At 51.2% G+C, this 16,252-nt stretch overlaps 6 protein-coding genes across 6 annotated transcripts; 3 read left to right on the forward strand and 3 right to left on the reverse strand.

Moving 5' to 3' along the window:
* Nucleotides 1-172: 172 nt before the first annotated feature.
* AUEXF2481DRAFT_76399 (uncharacterized protein) lies at nt 173-1,992 on the forward strand (the record flags this gene model as incomplete). The annotated part of the gene is made up of 2 exons (XM_013492853.1): nt 173-456; nt 516-1,992. Exons 1-2 carry the CDS (start codon nt 257-259, stop codon nt 1,990-1,992), a joined length of 1,677 nt encoding a protein of 558 aa, XP_013348307.1. The 5' UTR covers nt 173-256.
* Nucleotides 1,993-2,080: 88 nt separating this feature from the next.
* AUEXF2481DRAFT_85391 (uncharacterized protein) lies at nt 2,081-3,462 on the reverse strand (the record flags this gene model as incomplete). The annotated part of the gene is made up of 4 exons (XM_013492876.1): nt 2,081-2,650; nt 2,711-2,777; nt 2,803-3,203; nt 3,335-3,462. The coding sequence occupies 4 exons, from the start codon at nt 3,460-3,462 to the stop codon at nt 2,098-2,100; spliced, it is 1,149 nt and encodes a 382-aa protein (XP_013348330.1). The 3' UTR covers nt 2,081-2,097.
* Nucleotides 3,463-3,958: 496 nt separating this feature from the next.
* AUEXF2481DRAFT_35753 (uncharacterized protein) lies at nt 3,959-5,321 on the forward strand. The gene is made up of 3 exons (XM_013492740.1): nt 3,959-4,264; nt 4,409-4,470; nt 4,658-5,321. The coding sequence occupies exons 1-3, from the start codon at nt 4,214-4,216 to the stop codon at nt 4,950-4,952; spliced, it is 408 nt and encodes a 135-aa protein (XP_013348194.1). The 5' UTR covers nt 3,959-4,213; the 3' UTR covers nt 4,953-5,321.
* Nucleotides 5,322-5,516: 195 nt separating this feature from the next.
* AUEXF2481DRAFT_1305 (uncharacterized protein) lies at nt 5,517-7,563 on the reverse strand (the record flags this gene model as incomplete). The annotated part of the gene is made up of 3 exons (XM_013492476.1): nt 5,517-6,436; nt 6,489-7,454; nt 7,524-7,563. 3 exons carry the CDS (start codon nt 7,561-7,563, stop codon nt 5,517-5,519), a joined length of 1,926 nt encoding a protein of 641 aa, XP_013347930.1.
* Nucleotides 7,564-8,396: 833 nt separating this feature from the next.
* On the reverse strand, nt 8,397-11,089 carry AUEXF2481DRAFT_25706 (uncharacterized protein; the record flags this gene model as incomplete). The annotated part of the gene is made up of 5 exons (XM_013492597.1): nt 8,397-8,498; nt 8,553-8,887; nt 8,937-9,036; nt 9,091-10,284; nt 10,343-11,089. 5 exons carry the CDS (start codon nt 11,087-11,089, stop codon nt 8,397-8,399), a joined length of 2,478 nt encoding a protein of 825 aa, XP_013348051.1.
* A 2,880-nt stretch (nt 11,090-13,969) lies between these two features.
* On the forward strand, nt 13,970-15,403 carry AUEXF2481DRAFT_35756 (uncharacterized protein). Its single transcript, XM_013492741.1, has 6 exons — nt 13,970-14,213; nt 14,301-14,413; nt 14,464-14,489; nt 14,537-14,659; nt 14,711-15,288; nt 15,338-15,403. The coding sequence occupies exons 1-5, from the start codon at nt 14,196-14,198 to the stop codon at nt 15,067-15,069; spliced, it is 639 nt and encodes a 212-aa protein (XP_013348195.1). The 5' UTR covers nt 13,970-14,195; the 3' UTR covers nt 15,070-15,288; nt 15,338-15,403.
* Nucleotides 15,404-16,252: the final 849 nt, after the last annotated feature.

The raw sequence follows: 16,252 nt of genomic DNA on the forward strand, positions 1-16,252 counted from the left end.
ACGATACGTTCGCATATGGTGCTGTATCCGTATGGTTCGAGGCCCAAGCACAAGGGGTTTGGTCTCGTCAAGAGTTGCACATCGGGGTGGCGCAGAAATGTGGGGAAGAGAAGGCGTGAATGTCTCGTGTTTGGTCCAGGTCAGTCGTTACGAAAGGGTCTTTTCAACAAGCTTCTGTGGCTCCTTTTCCATCTTACTCAACTGCTCCGTTATTCATGGGCATGTTGCCTGTCATTTTCCACCAAGACAATTCATCATGAGTTCCGTCAAACTGGCCAGTCGACGTGAGCGTGTCGTCAGCCGAAGAGAAGTCGAGGCTCTGATTGCCGAGGGCCGATCGATTATTGTCGTGAATGGCAAGGTGCTCAAGGTCGATGCATGGCTCAAGTATCACCCTGGCGGTGAGAAGGCCATTATGCACATGGTTGGCAGAGATGCCACAGACGAGGTCACAGCGTATGTCAGCTGAACATGTCAATTGGCCTTGGTTGAGCTCTTTCTGACCATATCTCCAGTTTGCACTCTGTCGAAGCTCTCGAGCGCATGCACGCCTACCAGATTGGTGTAACCGAAGGACGCTGGTCTAACTTCCTACCCCCAATCCAAGGAGGTCAATTCCGATTGAGACATGTCCTCGAAGCTGAGGACCATGCCTCCGACCAGGAACATGATTCGTCCAGCCAGGCAAGCTCAGGGGAGCCGTCGCCCTTGTTCGAGCCCGTCGACACTCAACTTCGCCAGCGTAAATCTAACATGTCACGATCTTCCTCTTCCACATCCATGTCTTCGCTGGACGTCGACAACGAGAAGCCACACAACATTCACGATCCTGAGAGCGACTGGACGAAAGCTCAGATCAAGAATGACCTGGAGAAATACCCCGAGCTCAATCCCGAGACTCAAGCCGACATTATGCAAAAGTATCGCCTGCTGGATCAGCGCATGAGAAGCGAAGGCCTCTACAACTGCAACTACAAATCATACGCCATCGAGGTAGCACGGTACTCTTTCTTGTTCGCCATGTTCTTGACTGCCCTGCACCACGGCTGGTATTGCAGCTCGGCTGTTTTCCTTGGTGTTTTCTGGCACCAGCTGGTCTTCACCGCTCATGACGCTGGACACATGGGCATCACACACAACTTCCACGTCGACAGTGTCATTGGTATGGTCATTGCGAATCACCTTGGAGGTCTGAGTCTAGGCTGGTGGAAACGCAGTCACAACGTCCACCACATCATCACAAACTCGCCAGAGCACGACCCAGATATCGAGCATATGCCCTTCTTCGCCATCTCGCACCGCTTCTTCAAGTCGCTCCGATCAACTTACTACGACCGCGTCATGACGTACGACCCCTTTGCCAAATTCGTCATTCAATATCAACACTTCCTCTACTACCCCGTCCTCTGCTTCGGCCGCTTCAACCTCTACCGCTTGAGTTGGGAATACCTCATCCTCGGTCTCGGCCCCCGCAAAGGTCCCGCATGGTGGCACCGCTGGTTCGAAATCTCCGGTCAACTCTTCTTCTGGTACTGGTTTGGCTATCAAGTGCTGTATAAAAGTATCCCCGATGGCTGGAGCCGCTTCGCCTTTATCATGATCAGTCATGCCGTCACCATGCCTTTGCATGTTCAAATCACCCTCAGCCATTTCGCCATGAGCACGGCTGATCTAGGCGTCAATGAATCCTTCCCACAACGTATGCTGAGAACAACCATGGATGTCGATTGCCCCCGATGGCTGGATTTCTTCCACGGTGGCTTGCAGTTCCAAGCTATCCATCATTTGTACCCTCGTATGCCTCGTCACAATTTGCGCAGAGCTCAGAAGTTGGTGCAGGAGTTCTGTGATGAGGTGGGTATTCCTTATGCGATTTATGGGTTCTATGATGGTAATAAAGAGGTTATTGGACGCTTGGGAGATGTTGCGAGGCAAGCTAAGATTTTGGCCGCTTGTCAGAGGAGTATTGCTGAGAGTGGGGAGATGCATTGATAGAATTCTTGTATCTGCATAGCAGATTAGATGATCTTGTAGAATGTAAATGATTCATGTTTCCAATTTGTTCACAATTGTTGTAATTCTCTTGATGGGATGTCTCTATATAATGGACTTTGCAAAGCTATTGTACATTTTGTGTCTAAGTATGAGATTAACATATGCAAACTCCAGGGTACTGTGCGATCTGGGCTTGTCGGGCTTTGTGATGATACCGAGAGTGCGTCCGTCAGTCTTAGGGATCACGGTAGTCATTTGCCGGAGTTCAAAATAAGAATCCCCAGAGTATACTGCAAGCACAGTGGTACTGCCCTCGTCGATGTAGGACTTGACTAGCGTCTCCACGAACTCGATGTCTCCAGCAGGCTGGTGCCTTCCTCTGGTCGTGATAAGGCCTGGCGTATCGATCAGTGTGATCGTGGGACAATCGGGGCCAGAGATTGCAATCTCAAGAATGTTTTGAGAAGATGCACTCTGATCCTGTGGAGCCTCGGATAGCAAAGGTAGGCTCATCGTCATAGAGGCATCTCGGATGAGGGCTGACACCTGGGTAGGGATGGAATATCTTTCCCAGCCCCAAATCTCAAGGCGCCTGCGGTCCTCCTCTTTACAGAAGGGGCCGGGAACGATCGAGGCAGAGGTATAGGTCCTTTTGCTGTGGCGCAGGATGTATCGTATGGCAAAGCGCGTGCAAACACCAGAATCTAAGGCTCACTTTTGGCTTCCTCGCATTGCAAAAAGGCGGTAGATGATCGCCGACGCTTTCCAGGTAAAGGGTTGCGCTACAACGGTGCGGTGAGTACTTACCGACATGTTGACGGGATGATATGCCTGTGAGTGACTCCAAGAGTGAGCTTTTACCCACGGCCCGATCACCACACATAACGATATACGGCAAGGCGATGATTCCGTAGACACCGATTGACTGTAGACCGTGCACAGCATCGAATATGCCATCCAAGCGATGAGGCCGAACTTTGTCCACGTTGGCGAAGGCTTCTGTGACGGAGAAACAGACGGTAAAATGACTTTGTGGCTTGTCTAAGCGGACTTGGTGGGAGAGATCATGAGCAGGAGGAAAGTTGAAAGGAGCAGAAGAAAGTGTGGGAAGAAGCGGAATGTGTAGGAGGTAGAGCAATTGCGGACTGAGTGTGACGGCTTTCTTGCCAGTGAAGATGCCACCAGTTAGAATGAAGCTGGAAGTCTTGCTGCACACTCATGCAATGTTCCAACCCAGGCAACTCTCCGGTGTTCGAACGAGCACTTCCCAGCAGAGTATACTTCACTTTGCTCTGCGCGCAAGTGCTGTCCCGCATATCTCGCATCGTGCCGGCCTCACTCATCTAGGGCCACAGACTTAAGAGCAGGCATATCCGTCAGGCATCGCAATACATGAGCTCGCTTCTCTACGACACTGAACTCCACAACGATAAACAGCTTGACACAGTCGGAGCATCTACCGTACATGCTTCATTTCTGCGAAAGATTATGCACAAGCTGTCAATTCATCGACGGACACAGAGCGAAGAGGATGGTGACAATCGCTATTCTCTGGTAAAACCTGTCTAGAAACACGGCTTGGATGAGTTTTGCTTGAGGCTGCTTTTGATATCACGTATGCTCGGAAGTCAGGATGGAACGAAGATGAGGGTGTGAGACCTTGAAATTGCAGGCTTCGGACAGGAGGCTGTCATGGAAATGGAGTTCGGCTTCCTGGATCGACCCCTCAGAACGGCAACTCGTGGACGATTATCGGTATGTAAAAGAGAGCAAAGGACTGAACGACAGCGGAACTTCAACGAGTACAAAGTGCGGAACGGATGGAAAAGAAGCCGCCAAACGAAGAGCATCACGGAAAGTGTTTCCATATTGGCTCTTGCTCAGCAGCTGGCCGAACAAGGAGAAGCGACGCGATTTGGTGGGGAAATGGCTGGGCTCTGATTCAACAAATCAGAAGGCTCGCATTTTCAACAGGGACCAGTGTCTTGAAAGATTGGCGCGGGCCGGGGAAATCAGTCGATTGATAGCCGGCGCTCTCTGGTCTGATTATCTTGCTTGTGAGAAACTGTCAACTTCCTTCGTCTCTTGCTTTGCTCCTTGTATACCGCAAACTCTTGTCGCCTCTTTCGACTGCCACCCTCGCTCTCACCTTTGACATATATCTGTCTTACGAACACGTCAACCTTGACAAACACACATCACACACATAACCGCCGCCATGTCTCAAGAATTCACCTACTCGGACATTGCCGAGCACAACACCAAGAAGGTGAGCAGATACAGGAGGATCCTGTCAGGCACGCCAAAGAGGAGGATGCACACAGAGGAGAATGAGGAATCATGCGCGTCCTCGACAGCCTCAACAAACGCTTCTGCTCAATCAAAGAATGTCCCTGACTAACCCAATTTCCAGGACATCTACATGGTCGTCCACGACAAAGTCTACGACTGCACAACCTTCGTCGATGAGCACCCGTACGTTCCTCCTCTTCCTCTAGCACCCCTCTTGATCCAGCAAAGGCCTCCTGAAGTCCTCTCACAACCCTTCAACACCCCACCCAAGAACCCCACTCTTGCCCTCGTCCCACAAGAAAAAAGAACTCCCTCTCAAACAAAGAACCCCGTCCTCCAGAACCCCACACTAACCCTCCCTCCCTTCCAGTGGCGGTGAAGAAGTAATGCTCGACGTCGGCGGCCAAGACGCCACCGAAGCCTTCGAAGACGTAGGCCACAGCGACGAAGCCCGCGAAATCCTCGAAGGCCTCCTCGTCGGCACCGTAAAACGCCAACCCGGCGACCCAACCCCAAAATCTTCCGCTCAACCTACTTCCTCAAAGACTTCTGGTCCTGACGCTGCTGGTCTTGGTGCTGGTCTTTATGTCATCTTGTTGGTTGGTGGTGCGTTGGCTTATTTGGCTTATGGTTATTTGCAGGGGAACGGTGAGGTCAAGCAGTAGATTGTCGTTGTCTTATTGGCTTGACTTCTGGGCCGCTCGTGGAAATGCTGAGAATGATTATTGGGAGGGAGAAGTAAAATGCAAAGGAGATGGCTAGAAATGCATATGATGGAGACTGCCGTCATGTTCTATCAAGTCAGGAGGGAAGCAAACAGACACACGGTTGTCGAGCTAGCATGTGGCGGGTCCCGGGAACAAGGAGCAGGAAGGAGTTTTGGTCCCCCATCCATGGTGGCACAGAAAGAGCACATGTCGAGCGTCAAGGGATAAATTGTGTCATTCATCATTGTCAAAACAGGAGCTACATATTTTTCCAGAAATTGACAACATCACATATTCCGAGATCGTCCCCGATGCGTCATGCAAGAAATCAAGTCATGTTACATGAAAGATCGTTTTCACAAGTACGATTGAAAGGGATACAATACTTTGGATATAAAGGTCTTGGCTGTGTTATATTACAACAAAGAAAGGGATTCTTGCACTTCCATATAAGGGCAAGTCACCTCAACTACTATCATCCACAAACGTCACTTTCCTCCGCCTCGGTCTCTGCTCCCGTGCCTAACGGTAGTAATCGCTAGCATCATCACCACCAGCTGGAGGAGCGAATTGCTGCTGCTGCTGCTGCTGCTGCTGTGGAGGAGGAGGAGCCTGCTGTCCCTGTGGTACAGCCTGAGGGTTATAGGCCTGATAAGAAGGAGCCGCTGCCGGAGGAGCAGAAGGCTGGCTTCCACTCAGACTGGTATAGGACTGATTAGGATGCTGCTGAGGTGGGTATTGTGGTGGATAGGACGCAGTGGAGGTTTCCTGAGGTGCTTGGGCAGAGTACATCGATGTCGGGCTCTCGAAACTGGAGGTGCGTTGTCTGATGGGCATTTGTTGTTGCTGCGGGGGAGCGGGTGGTGCACTTGTGGGTTGTTGGGGTTGCGGTGAGGCAGCGTAATTCAGTGGTGCGGGTACAGGGGCGCCAGCGCCATAGACATTATTGCGGCCATCAGTGGGACTTTCATAAGCACTCGTGCTGAGCTCTTGAGGGTTTCCCGAGTTGAGAGTGTGTATACTTTGCGGGCGGTTATTGTATGGCTGCATACCGGGGCTGTACACGCCATCCCCAGGAGGAGCACTTGGGCCAGGTCCCATAGGCTTCGGGCTTTGACGAGCCTCCGGTGGTGGAGCACCATTAGGTAGGAAGTGAAAGGGAGCCGGTGCTGGGGTGGCAGAAGGATTGGTCATGGGAGGAGGGTAAGCATAAGCGTTCTGCTGGGGAGGCTCGGATGGGGGAGGCTGGTTGTAGAAGCGTTGGTCGGGAGGAGGGCCTTGAGGAGGATATCCAGATTGCATCGGAGGATAAGGGTTGTAGTAGCCGCCAGAATGCTGTCTAGCCGGGGCAGGGTATTGTGGTTGTGACATGGACGATTCCAAGAGAGCCTCGTAGTCGCGTCGAGCCTTGATGAACTTCTCATTGAGCTGCGTGAACTCGTCTGCAAAGTGTTAGTTCAATTTGTGCTGTACGGTCCGTTGCAAGAATCTTACCTTTCTTTTGCGAGTACTTTCCAATGAGCTCAATCAGCTTAGGGCGAATGGACAGAGTCTGGTTGTACAGATCGGTGATTTCATCTTCACTGCCAGTGTCACGCGAGTTTTCGCCCCTGACACTCAGCAAGGCCAAGAGCTTCTCGACGTTCCTGATCTGTGAGAAGACGTCTGCCTCGGTCTGAGCGTCTCTTTCAAGCTCCTCCCTTGTAGGATCCTGCAGCTTCTCGACGTAGTTCAGAGGAAAGATACCAGTCTGACCACGGAGAGAGCCCTTCCACCAGTCCTTATAAACAGACTCGATGACAGCAATTACATCCCCCTTCTTGAAGGCCAGCTCGCCAGGCTCGGAAGGAATAAAGTCGTAGAGTGCCTTGACTCGGCTGACAGTGGCGGCTGTTGTGCCTTGCTGGGCGTCTGACTGGGGTTGCTGAGAGGTTGCCGAAGATGCTTCTGGTTCAGGTTGACTGCCCTTATCCTTCAGACTCAGGGCCAGAGCCATCTGCAACTCCTCGTCTTCCTTGCGACGATCCGTATCCTCAATCTGTCGCTTGACGGGCTTGCCAGGCGGGGCGAGACCAGGATTCGAGGAACGTAGTTTATCGTATGCCTGCTCCATGATGCCCAAGTCGGCGTCTCCCTTGAACATGTCCTTCCATTCTTGCATACGCTCGAGGATCTTACTCTTGACTTGCTGGTGGGTGTTGCGGTCGGCGGCCAGGCGGAGTAAAGCATCGGTGAAAGAGCGAGAGGAGAGTTCACGGTGGATAGGCGCACCGCAGTTTTGCGACAAGGCATTGGCGAGCTCAAGTGTGTATAGCTGGACATTGGCGTTACGGTGGGCGAGACGCTTGATCAAGGCGGCCGTGACCGACTGAGGACCGGTGGGCGATGTCGACACGCGATCGCATACGTCCAGTATGAGAGCCCAGTTCTCTGATGTCAAGTTCTCGTCGGTCGCCTTGGCTGTGGTGGCTGTATTAGTTTCCTGCCATGGTACACATGAATGCTTGCTTGGTCAGGGGAGCTACTCACTGACGACTTCATCGAATGTATTTGCTTGAGCGCGAAACATGCCGGCTCTGATATTTTGTAGTAGGATTAAACGAGAGTAGCTTCTTCTCACTTTCCAGAAACGAGATGGCTAAACTGCTGCCTGAGCACAAAGATGTCTGGTTCGAGTTGTTGCTCGTCTCCGCAATACAGGCCATGTGAGCGCTCCCGAAGCCAAACCGCACCACGTCATTGCCGAGCTGCCTGCCTCAACGTCCTTGCAAGTTGCCACCACGCAACTAAGCACATCTTCATAGACGCCGCGCAACTTTGCTCTTCACTGCCACCATTGCACTGCCTCACTTGACACTCAAATGGTGCACTATTTTGCCATGCACCTTTGGGCAACCCCGCTAGATACTCGGAGTACGAGCTTCACGAATCTGCACCAAGCACCGACACTTTCTAGCAATTCTGTCTTGCTTGTTCCTCTGCTGGGGAATATCATTTTTAGCTAGATCGTCTCTAGCTAACCGCTACTCATGTCTTCTTTCTTTGGTATAGTGACATAAAGCAATCGTTCGCCGTAAACGCCTATTGCTCTCTCGATGTACTCGCGCTCTGCAATGCTACCGGTCCGAAGACCACGTACCTTCATATCAAAACCAATGAAAAAAAACCGAAACGTAGGTGGGTATCCACCAAATCAGACTTCATCGACCTTTGACGACATTTCCCGAGCTTTGGCTGTGAGCTCAGATGAGACCATGCATATCGGACTATGCTGGACTATGTCAGAAGAGATGCATCTACATCTCAATAAAGGCCTTGTCATATCTCGTAGAAGAGGAAGAAGGAAATTCCAGTTAAATGCTCAGAAATGCTTGAACCATGCTTGCGGCCAAGATGATGTTATCAAATGCCTTTGTTCTTGCGTTCCTCTGCTCTCGCTTGACGTGCTGATCGCACAAGTGGTGAAAGTGTTGCCAGCGGCTCTGCCGTTTGGATGAATTGATGCTGGTAACCATGTCAGTAAACCGCATTAAACAATCTTCATCACGGACCACTTACCATTAGCAAGTCGTGCGCACTAGCTCTCTTGTCAGGGTCAACCTTGAGGGCAAATGCGAGGAAGTCGCGGAAGATGGGTGTCAATTCCTCTTCGGCCTTGATTTGAGGTGTGCCGTTAGTCGCAATCAAATATAGGGCTCTCAGCGGTGACTCGTTGAGGTAAGGAGGTTCGCCCTCAATCATCTCGATAGCCATGATTCCGAGTGACCAGATATCGATCTTGCGACCGTACTCCTTTCGTGTTACGACTTCCGGAGCCATCCAGTACGGCGTTCCGACCATGGTCGTACGCTTGTGTTGGGACTCGTTGATTTGTGCACAGAAACCAAAGTCGGCTACGTGGGGTCAGTTGAGGCTTCTCAATCAAGTCTTTCTACGACTTACTGAGTTTGATGTTTCCTTCGAGAGACAACAAAACATTATCTGATTTGATGTCTCGATGAATGACTCCCTTGGAGTGGAGGAATTGCAGACCATGCAGCGTCTTGACAGACAGAGTCAGTAGGGGAGCGCAAGAAGATCAGGGATTGAAACATACCTCACGGCACACGGCCGCAATCTGAGGCTCGGACATCATGTTGAATGTGACCACGTCTGTCAGACTACCACCCTCCATGTATTCCATGACGACCCACAAGTCTCCCTTGACCAGATAACTGTCCATGAAGTTTACAATGTTCTTGTGCTTGCTGTCCTTCATAACCAAAATCTCATTGATGATCAGGTCCTTCTTAGGTTGTTGTTCCAGATTCATTTGCTTAATGGCAACGCACTTGTTGGTGCCTACCTCGTATGCAGTAAAGACACCACCGGAAGCACCTTGCCCAATCTTGTTGAGATTACGGTACTTCTTTGTGGGATCCGCGGGTGTGCAGATTGCATTCAGCTTCTGGATAATTTCGCTGTTCTGCTGCTGGCTTTGACGTTGAGGGCGTTGTCTTGGTCTTGGAACAGGCCCGACGCGAGACTCCTGGCCGGGTGCAGGGACAGCTTGGGCGCTTGGAACTTGAACGTGCTGTGGTTGAGGGGTACGTTGACTTTGTTTGCGTTCGATATTTGACTGTTGAAGTGCTACCTGAGCCGCAGCCATGGCTTGTTGCTGTTGCTGTTGGTAGGCATATGGTGAGGCAACGGCTAGTGCTTGAGTCGCGGTATTTGACCGTGAACGAGAAGCAGCAGGCTGTGAAACCTCGTTGATAGTAGAGGGTGCGTATTGGACGGCAGGGTGTTCGTCTTGGGGTTTCTGTTGTTGAGGAGACGTGGGAATCGCAGGGGCTGCGCGAGCAGGAGTCATACCAGAGCCAGTTGCGTTTGCACCAGGAGGACGAGGAGCCGCACGCAGAGGAATTGTATTGCTGCTGGGCATTGTAGGCGACATGGGACCAAGGCCCAGTCCAACGTTACGGGGAACAGGAGGAGCAGCTCTAGGATTCTCGAAGCTATCCTCGTTGTTGGGTGGGAATCGTGGGCTTTGAGGAGGGCTGACCATTGATGAAAAGCCAGAGCTGGGAGTTACCATGGGTGATGTGAGGCCGCTTGGAGGAGACATGTGCTGTGGTGTGTCGCGCGCATGAGCCTGGCCGAACTTCTGCCAAATGCCATCTTCGGGGTTTTTCTCTGCATTCTCTTTGTAAAAGGTCACGATGTCCACGATGGCCTTGGGGTCTCGCTTTTGTTCTTGCTCCGAGATGCCAGCACTTGCCAGGATGTTCTGCCATTCACGAGGAAGACCCTGGTATGATTAGTGATTGATTCTTCTTCAGAGACAGCGGGAACGCGCTGGCACTTACGGTAAATTCGCCGGTGCGGTTGTCCACGCCGACATGAGTGATGTGAACGGGGTTTTCGGGAGCTGAGATGGTCGGGCGGCCGGGAGACTTGAACAAGCTAGATATGCTGAAGCTGCTCTTCTTCTTTGCTTTCAGTTCATCACTAAGACGTTTCGAACCCTCCGGACGGGGTGACAGACTGTCCATGGGACCGGCGGATGAGTTGTTGCGAGTGAGGCGGAAGCTAGTCGAGTGACGCAGCGAGTTGAAGCGCGAGCCGGCCGTCTGCGACCTGAGAGAGATGGAAGGGCGTTTGGGCTGGTTGGAGAGGGCCTGGGCGTTTGCAGAGTGGGGTGCAGACAAGCCGACGGGAGAGGGAGATGGGGAGTTGTCGTGCGAGTGCGAGGCAGCGCTGAAGAGCGAGATGGAATCCGGGCGAGCTGCACCGTCCGGCGGTACGACGCGCAGCTGGGGGTTCTCGTCGGCAGCGTGTTCGTCGAGGTTTGCGAGATGGTTGTAAGAAAGGCCGTTGTGGGAACGCAGCTCAGGCTCGGACAGGTCGCGCGCAAGACTGGGATTGGTCGGTCGGCGGGATTGATTGGTCGTGTGCGACGACGTGTTGTACTGGGAGCGGACGGCAGCCGAGGCGCTTCTGCGTAGCTTGGGCGGGCCTTGGGATGATTGGTGGGCAAGCGAAGACGACGAATACTGCAACGAGTGTTTCCTCAAGAGTTGCTGACTCTGAGGTTGTGCGGAAGGGTCGGCCATGGAAGTGAAGGCGGCGAGCGGACGGGACTTTGGACAAAGGTGGACAAGCGAACGTGGTTGGTGGCTGGCCGAAACAGCAGCACGACTCTCGACACTCTGCAACTGACAGCACGCTGCGACAAGGGGCGGATACCGCTCTCTAGACTGCGGCGGGTGAAGCCGGTCGTGATCTGTACAGCCCGAGAGATGCAAGGAATAGTCAATGAATCGCGGCCGGTGACAAGTGACACGCGAAAGCAGGGGGGACTCTGCGTGCAGCTACTGCTCTAGCAGTGCAGTAATATACAACTCGGACAATCAGAAAGGCAGGTGGACACAGAGAAGCCCAATGACATCGACCAACTCTACAAATCCCTTCATTCGCTTGTTTTCGCTGCGATTAAACTACTTGTAAACGGCCGCCATCGATCAAGGCCTCTTCTTTGTCCTTGCTGCCCTTCCATCTCCACTCGACTCTTCGACACGACACACCCGACCGAATCCCCAATCGCCTTGGCAATCCACCGTCCAACTTTCAACCGATGCACGATGCTTTCCATTTATCGGAGCTTTTAATTTCCTGATCCTCACCAACAACTCCTCGCTATTTGTTCCCCAACCCATGTGTCGCGCCAATCTACTGTGAAACACTGTTTCTGCCACATGCTCTATCCACCGGGCTGATGGCTAATACCTGCATCTGAAGCTCTTAGCAGTCGCAGTAACAGCACTTCTTCCACCACAGCCGTCACTCTGCAGACCAACGTTCATGCAACTCCACCGAGGCCACGTTTTCTTGCCGCGTTAAAGGCGTTTGACGGCGTGGCTGCTAGACCCCGGTCCTGACTGCCTCTTTGCGACCACACCTGAAGCTTATTTTCTCCGAATCTACCGTCTTTAATGCTTGCTACTGCTTTCCATCCATCTAGAGCACAGCTCCACGGCACTTTGATCGCATAGAGATTCAAATCGATCCTTTTAGCAATTCATTCGGTGGATACAAGTTACAATCTAGGAATTTCTTGAAACCACTGTTTGCGGCCCTTCCCGAGCAGCATCTGCAAACGCCTGTGCCAATCTTCTCATTTCTTGTCGGATCTCGTTGCCTGTGTTTTTGTCAACAATCATGATTCCTGTTGAACATAGATTGGCTTGTCTCGGGTGGAGAAAATAGTCTGCAGATGTCGCTTGACTCTGACATGTTGGCATGTGCCATCCTGCAAGCCTCCTTATAGCCCTCTCGACATGTGTTGGTTCTGCGTTACAGGAAACATGCATTGCCGTGCAGCATGCATAGTCAGGCGGGCGGCTCCAAACCTGTCCTGAGTCGGTCGGAAAACAGTCAAGGAGAATCTCTCTTTCAATTGTCCGGAGAAAGTCCCTGTTGTTGTACGATTCGTGTGGATATGCTTGCTCCTTGCTACACACTTTTTTTGTTAGTCAGCCGAGAAGCGTGCGGCGTCAAGTCCTGCTTTGTACGAGTGCTGCTCCATTTTCGGCTCATACGTAGGCGGCGCAAAGCCAACTCCCGTATCTCGTGCCCGCATCTGCCAGAATCAACACGGCGTCCTTTCCATCAACCGACTTCATCCCTTCTATGCATACTTAACATGGGTTAGGCCTTGGTTGAACTCTCTTCCGGATGGTGGTCCGCGGTGCAAGCTAGTCAGGACTCATCACGATTCGATTGCAGAAAAACCCGGGGCGGTAGACTGTGTGTGTTACATCCTCACATCCATTCTGCAGTCTAGGAGAGAACTGGCAGCCGCCGTTGTTTTCTCGAAACAACCTAGGCCCATGCTCGAGTTTGCCAGTTTCGAGGATGCCTGGCGAGATCTGATGAACACCGTCTATGCATGTTTGTCCGTAGTTGAAGAAACCACCGACCTCCACATCCCCACTGTGCCGTCAATCTTGATCACACCCAGGAATTCACACCCAGAAATCTAAAGGTCAACTTTTTCTACGCAAAACATGCAGCACGTTGTGGAATATGACCAATTTTATCAGTCCTCGAACTGATCACTCATGCGTGATGCTGCAGACCGGATACTCGAGAAGTCTCTTTGAATCTCCACAAGGATGGTCTTCAGCAGATAACCGATCCACGTCGTGCGACCTTGATTACAACACCTCGGCACTCAACGAACGACAAAAACCACTCAGGTGTCTATCACCTAGTGATAGGTCAGGTCAACCTGGCGGCTGCCTGCTTCTCGCTTGCATATGAATAGAGACGCTCGAGAGCGGTCTTTGATCAACGAGCAGATCCGGGGTCGGGTTTTCCTTCTCCTGGACAGAGAAAGTGATCAGTCCCGCATACCAATATATCCTCGACAAGCCTTAGGCAGGGCTGACCAAGCCCGAATACCCGGCTATCAAGCACACGGAAAGCCACCAGGAACAGAGGCTGAGGTAAGGTGGAGAAATCAGGTGAGAGAGATCATGATGCCCTAATGTAGGCCATGATCGATGGATTATCTGTTGATGGCCAGGCAGACCTGCTGGCCTCGATTTTCGGTAGCCATTACATGGCTGAGAATCCTCAACAACATGACTGAGAGAATCTCGATCAGGACAGCACCCGGAAATTACTGACTGATGCCTATATCGCCATGCAATATCATGGTATCCTAGCTATGAAACGCAATATCACCACGTCTTGGCCGTAAAACACAACAGTAGAAGTTGACCCATTTGTCCATTCGCGAGAAGCTCAAGCAAAACTCTTGCGACTCGTCACTGTATCTCCAGAGATGAAGTCCTCAAAGCCTGATAGAAAATCACGACTCCGGCTGTTTGACCAGTCTGTAATGAACAAGAATAATCGTTTCTTCTGCTATCGCTTATCATTCAGGATGCTCTGAAACTTACGCCGAACATGTGACTAAATCACTACACATGAGACCTTACATATGTTGCCCTTGTGAAGAATTCGGCCGCCATTGACACAGGACATATCGCTCAGCCTTCCATGTCCTTGATTAAGCGTCAAAACAAAGGCTTCTCGGGCGACCAGTTCCCTGTCGTCCGTGGGCATGACAACCAGGTGTACAGGGCGATTACATCTCAGTGTCTAATGGCAATGATGCAACATGTATCGCCTGGATTTCAGTAGCGCAATCTGATGGTAGCTCGCCTAAAAGTAGGTCTCATACAATTGGTTTATACTCATGCCAAAGCTGGGAGGTGTTCCATCGAACAGCCTTACTGACTCGCTTTTACAACGCAGATACTGCTTGGACTGGCGACATTGGGTATCAGTGCGGTAACAACTGGTATTACGGCAACTAAGGTGCTGGTGAACTTCCGGACAAGACTACATACCGTCCTCGTTGCTCGTGGGTTGTCAACTTCAGTCCTAGCGCATGTAACACAGAGCTAACAGTCTCTAGCTGGTTCGATGATGACCATACCAATGGTAATCAATCTGATGACGCAAAATCAAAACGTACTGAGAGATGACAGGTTGCCCTTATGCTTCACTGAAGTTTTTCGTCAACGCTTACAGTACAGAAGTTCAAAACACATATCATCAAGATCTCTCCTGCTCTGCGACTATCTTTGGGCCTGATACCGGTCCAATCAGTGGTATGTGACACAAAACAAGCATCTACGAGATAACAACCTGACTTCCCTCAGGCGTTCCCAATTACTCGCCTAAGGTCAAGCGATCGGGACCGTCTGTCAACCAAGCTCCTGCTACTAGGAGACCGTGGATGCGGAAGCGTCTAATTGTTTCCAATCTCACAAATCAGACAGCCGAAGATCTTTGCGGTTCTGCGACCAGTTGGGGTCCTGACTTCGTAGGATCGGATGGGAAGTTCTGCGACATGTCCACGAAGAAGGTGTCTCCGCTTTGCTCGAATGAGCACGTTGAGGGCTGCGTCGAGATGAACCAAGATCGCTCGGTGATCACCAAGAGATCCATTACTCGACGCACTGTTGAAACTACCAAGACTTATGATGTGGTATCTACCTGGGGGAACGAGCAAGAGTGACGGTATCGAGTTGAATTCTATGAGAGATGACGTTGTTGCATCTTGAGCAGGACGGTCTGATTGCACACGTGGTATGATAGTATGGCTTATTATCGAGATAACTCTGCAAGATCCATTGCCGATATCCTTGTGGCCCTGTCTATTGTGGTATCGTGATGCATTTTTTTTTGTCTTGCAATATCAGTCTCAAAGGCCCTCAATATGCTCAAACACTATGGCCTATCGCAGTCAGTAGATGCTTACGTCCATGAATCAGGTGATAGCTCACGAGCTGTCAGCGATGCGCTGTTGACGTTCATGCTGTTTGGGAGTGGTCCACTCGATAGTAACGACGCCATACTTGAGCTTGATAACCGGCCTGCGTACACTTGTTAACCACGTATAATACTATACTAGTGTACGAGATACTGACATCGCGTCAATGATACCATGGTAAGTTGCATGCTTGTCGTGGTAAGTATGCTGATTCTCGTCAGGAACAAAGAGACGAAAACAAGACGGACATTCGACGTACCACCTCCTGGTAGAGATCAGGACATGCTGCTTTTCTTAGAAGACCTTTGTCGTCATAGGCAGTGGTCGCAGGAGAGTAGCCTCGCTTGTGACACTCTTTACTGATTGACAACCAAGTGAAGCGCTCCCAGACCTCTCTGGAATCCTCATCTCCATCAGGGTTACTGATGCTGTATTTGCGTGTCATGGTGGATACGTGGAGACGTCTTTCGAGTGGATGCCTTGTGTGAGGAAGATATTGCTATGCATGGGTTGGATTGCGGACTAATATCGAAAATGCAGGTAGATAGCAAAGACGAGGTGTTGGTGTTGTGAAGCCGAAATTTGAACAGGCAGAAAGCAACGCATAATTGCCAACTTCACTTGGGGTCCTACGATCCATCACGATGCTGAACAGAATACCCTGTGGCCTCAGAATGAACCCAGCGACGGATGGTTACCTTGAAGTGAACACCTGACAGGCATCTTGTCTGGATCACAGCACTCCGATAGGCTACTGCGAAAGGTTACTGGGTACTGATGTATGCCGTACAACTAGGTTATACAGTGAACAAGCACGACCTTATTGATTGTTGTTGATGCTCGTCCAGAAAGAAGATCGCTCCAAGTTCGGAGCTGATGTTCATTCACCGCCCGGACTAACGGCCAAACCTCGGCATCGTCACTATCG

Source organism: Aureobasidium subglaciale (assembly GCF_000721755.1).
Source record: "Aureobasidium subglaciale EXF-2481 unplaced genomic scaffold scaffold_1, whole genome shotgun sequence".
Taxonomy (NCBI): Eukaryota; Fungi; Ascomycota; class Dothideomycetes; order Dothideales; family Saccotheciaceae; genus Aureobasidium; species Aureobasidium subglaciale.